The 1,700-nt window shown below is 49.9% G+C and overlaps 1 protein-coding gene across 1 annotated transcript; it reads right to left on the reverse strand.

Moving 5' to 3' along the window:
- Positions 1 to 29: 29 nt before the first annotated feature.
- LOC112139672 (crossover junction endonuclease MUS81-like) lies at positions 30 to 1,056 on the reverse strand (the record flags this gene model as incomplete). Its single annotated transcript, XM_024262504.2, has 5 exons — positions 30 to 195; positions 266 to 556; positions 623 to 711; positions 786 to 866; positions 931 to 1,056. Coding segments are annotated over 5 exons (723 nt in total), but the record flags the coding sequence as incomplete, so codon positions are not given.
- Between the last annotated feature and the right edge of the window lie 644 nt (positions 1,057 to 1,700).

The following is a 1,700-nucleotide window of genomic DNA, read 5'->3' on the forward strand; positions in this document are numbered from 1 at the left end:
ACCTGGAAGACGAAGAGCGACGGCGTCACATCGCCGCTCCACACCGACGGCCTCCGTGGTCACTTACCTGGAACGGGAGCCATCTTTTCCCGCGCCACCCACAGGAAGTCTCCCACGTTCAGCTTCCTGACGTCGAAGTGGACGCCGTTCCTCTGCAGCTCCTTCACCAGCTCCTGCTTCCGGTGCTGGCTCCCGCTGTGGACAAACGCGGCGCGTCTCAGGTCTGCAGGTCAGACGGAGGGTCGTGGCCGTGTGTGAGGCTCACCCCGTGGTCTCGATGAAGTCCACGCACAGGAGGATCTCGTACGATCCAGGAGCGAGAACGTCTGCGGTTCTGCTTGTAGTTCTAGAATCTTGAGGCTCTGCTGATGAGGAACCGACGTCTTCGCTCTGAGTGACGCTCTCGTCTTCGTCGCTCTCTGTGAGATCCACCACTCCGGCGCGGTGGTCCTCCTCCTCGCTCCTCCCGTCTTCTCCACCACCCCCTGGCCCCGCCTCCTCCTCCACGGCGGCCAGCCGTCGGGCCAGCGCCAGCCCTTCGTCTGTGAGCGAGTACCTGCAGCAGCAAACACAGCTCAGACCTGCAGGAGATCTGGAGGACCAGGAACGGCGGCGGACCCACCGTGCCGGACTGTGAGTCTTCAGGAGCAGGTTCTTCTGGATCAGGGTGCCGACCGAGGACCAGGCAGTGTATTTGCTGCCCGGGTCGGGCTGCGGGGACAAAGAGTCGGCTCAGAGAAGACGAAGGGTGGCGGACAGCAGGAGGAGACTCTGACAGCTCTCACCACCGTGAAGGACTTGTCACAGAGAGGCTGAGCCTCCGCCTGCAGCTCCATCTTCATCATGAAGGATCTGCCGCCCGGGATCTGTGCACAACAACCCCATCAGAAACAGATCGGCACCAGGAGGAGGCGGTCCGCACCAACGCACCTGCGACTGTCGGTACAGGGCCAGCAGGACGGCGTGGCCTCCAGACCTCCTCTGGGGAACGTACTCCCTCTTCCTCCTCGCTCCTCCTCCTCCTCTCTGCCTGCCTCCATCTTCGTCGCTGTTCTTCTGTAGATCACAAAGAACCGACGATGAATGTTCACTTAAAAGGTTCAGATGTTTCTAGGGAGGCTCCGCCCACAAACCAAATAGATGGAGGTGTTTCCCAGAGGAGAACCCTTTGATTTCAAGCTAAAAGAAGTTAGGAAGCCAAGAACGAGCCTTTCAAAATAAAACACTTGTTGTAAATTGGGAGGTTTGTTTTGAAACTCACTGCATTTGCAGATGCCTTCATTCTCGATACATGTTGTTAATCAGTTTGTCTTTTTTTAATCTTTTTGAATCAGATTCTATTTTTTTTTATCAGTATATTTTAAAACTCACTTTCTACTTTAGTTTTACTGTAAAATCTTTTGAGTTTTGATGTTTTCAACTTTCTGGTCTGAAGATATTTGTCTCCTTTAGGAGTTTTTGTTTTATTTTTATATTAATCTGTTTTATTCTTACTAAAATTAAGCTAAAAAGTGATGTGCTATAAAAAAATAATAAAATATTTAATTTGGAGACCTTAATAGATTAATTAACATTTTACTAATTGACATTTATTGTAATTATTTTCAACATTTTATCTTCTATGGCTTTTGTTTATTTGACACATCTTTAGTTATTTCACACTTTTTTATAAATTAAGTTGACATAAATGTTGTTGCTAT

This window comes from Oryzias melastigma, unplaced genomic scaffold (genome assembly GCF_002922805.2).
Source record: "Oryzias melastigma strain HK-1 unplaced genomic scaffold, ASM292280v2 sc04592, whole genome shotgun sequence".
Taxonomy (NCBI): domain Eukaryota; kingdom Metazoa; phylum Chordata; class Actinopteri; order Beloniformes; family Adrianichthyidae; genus Oryzias; species Oryzias melastigma.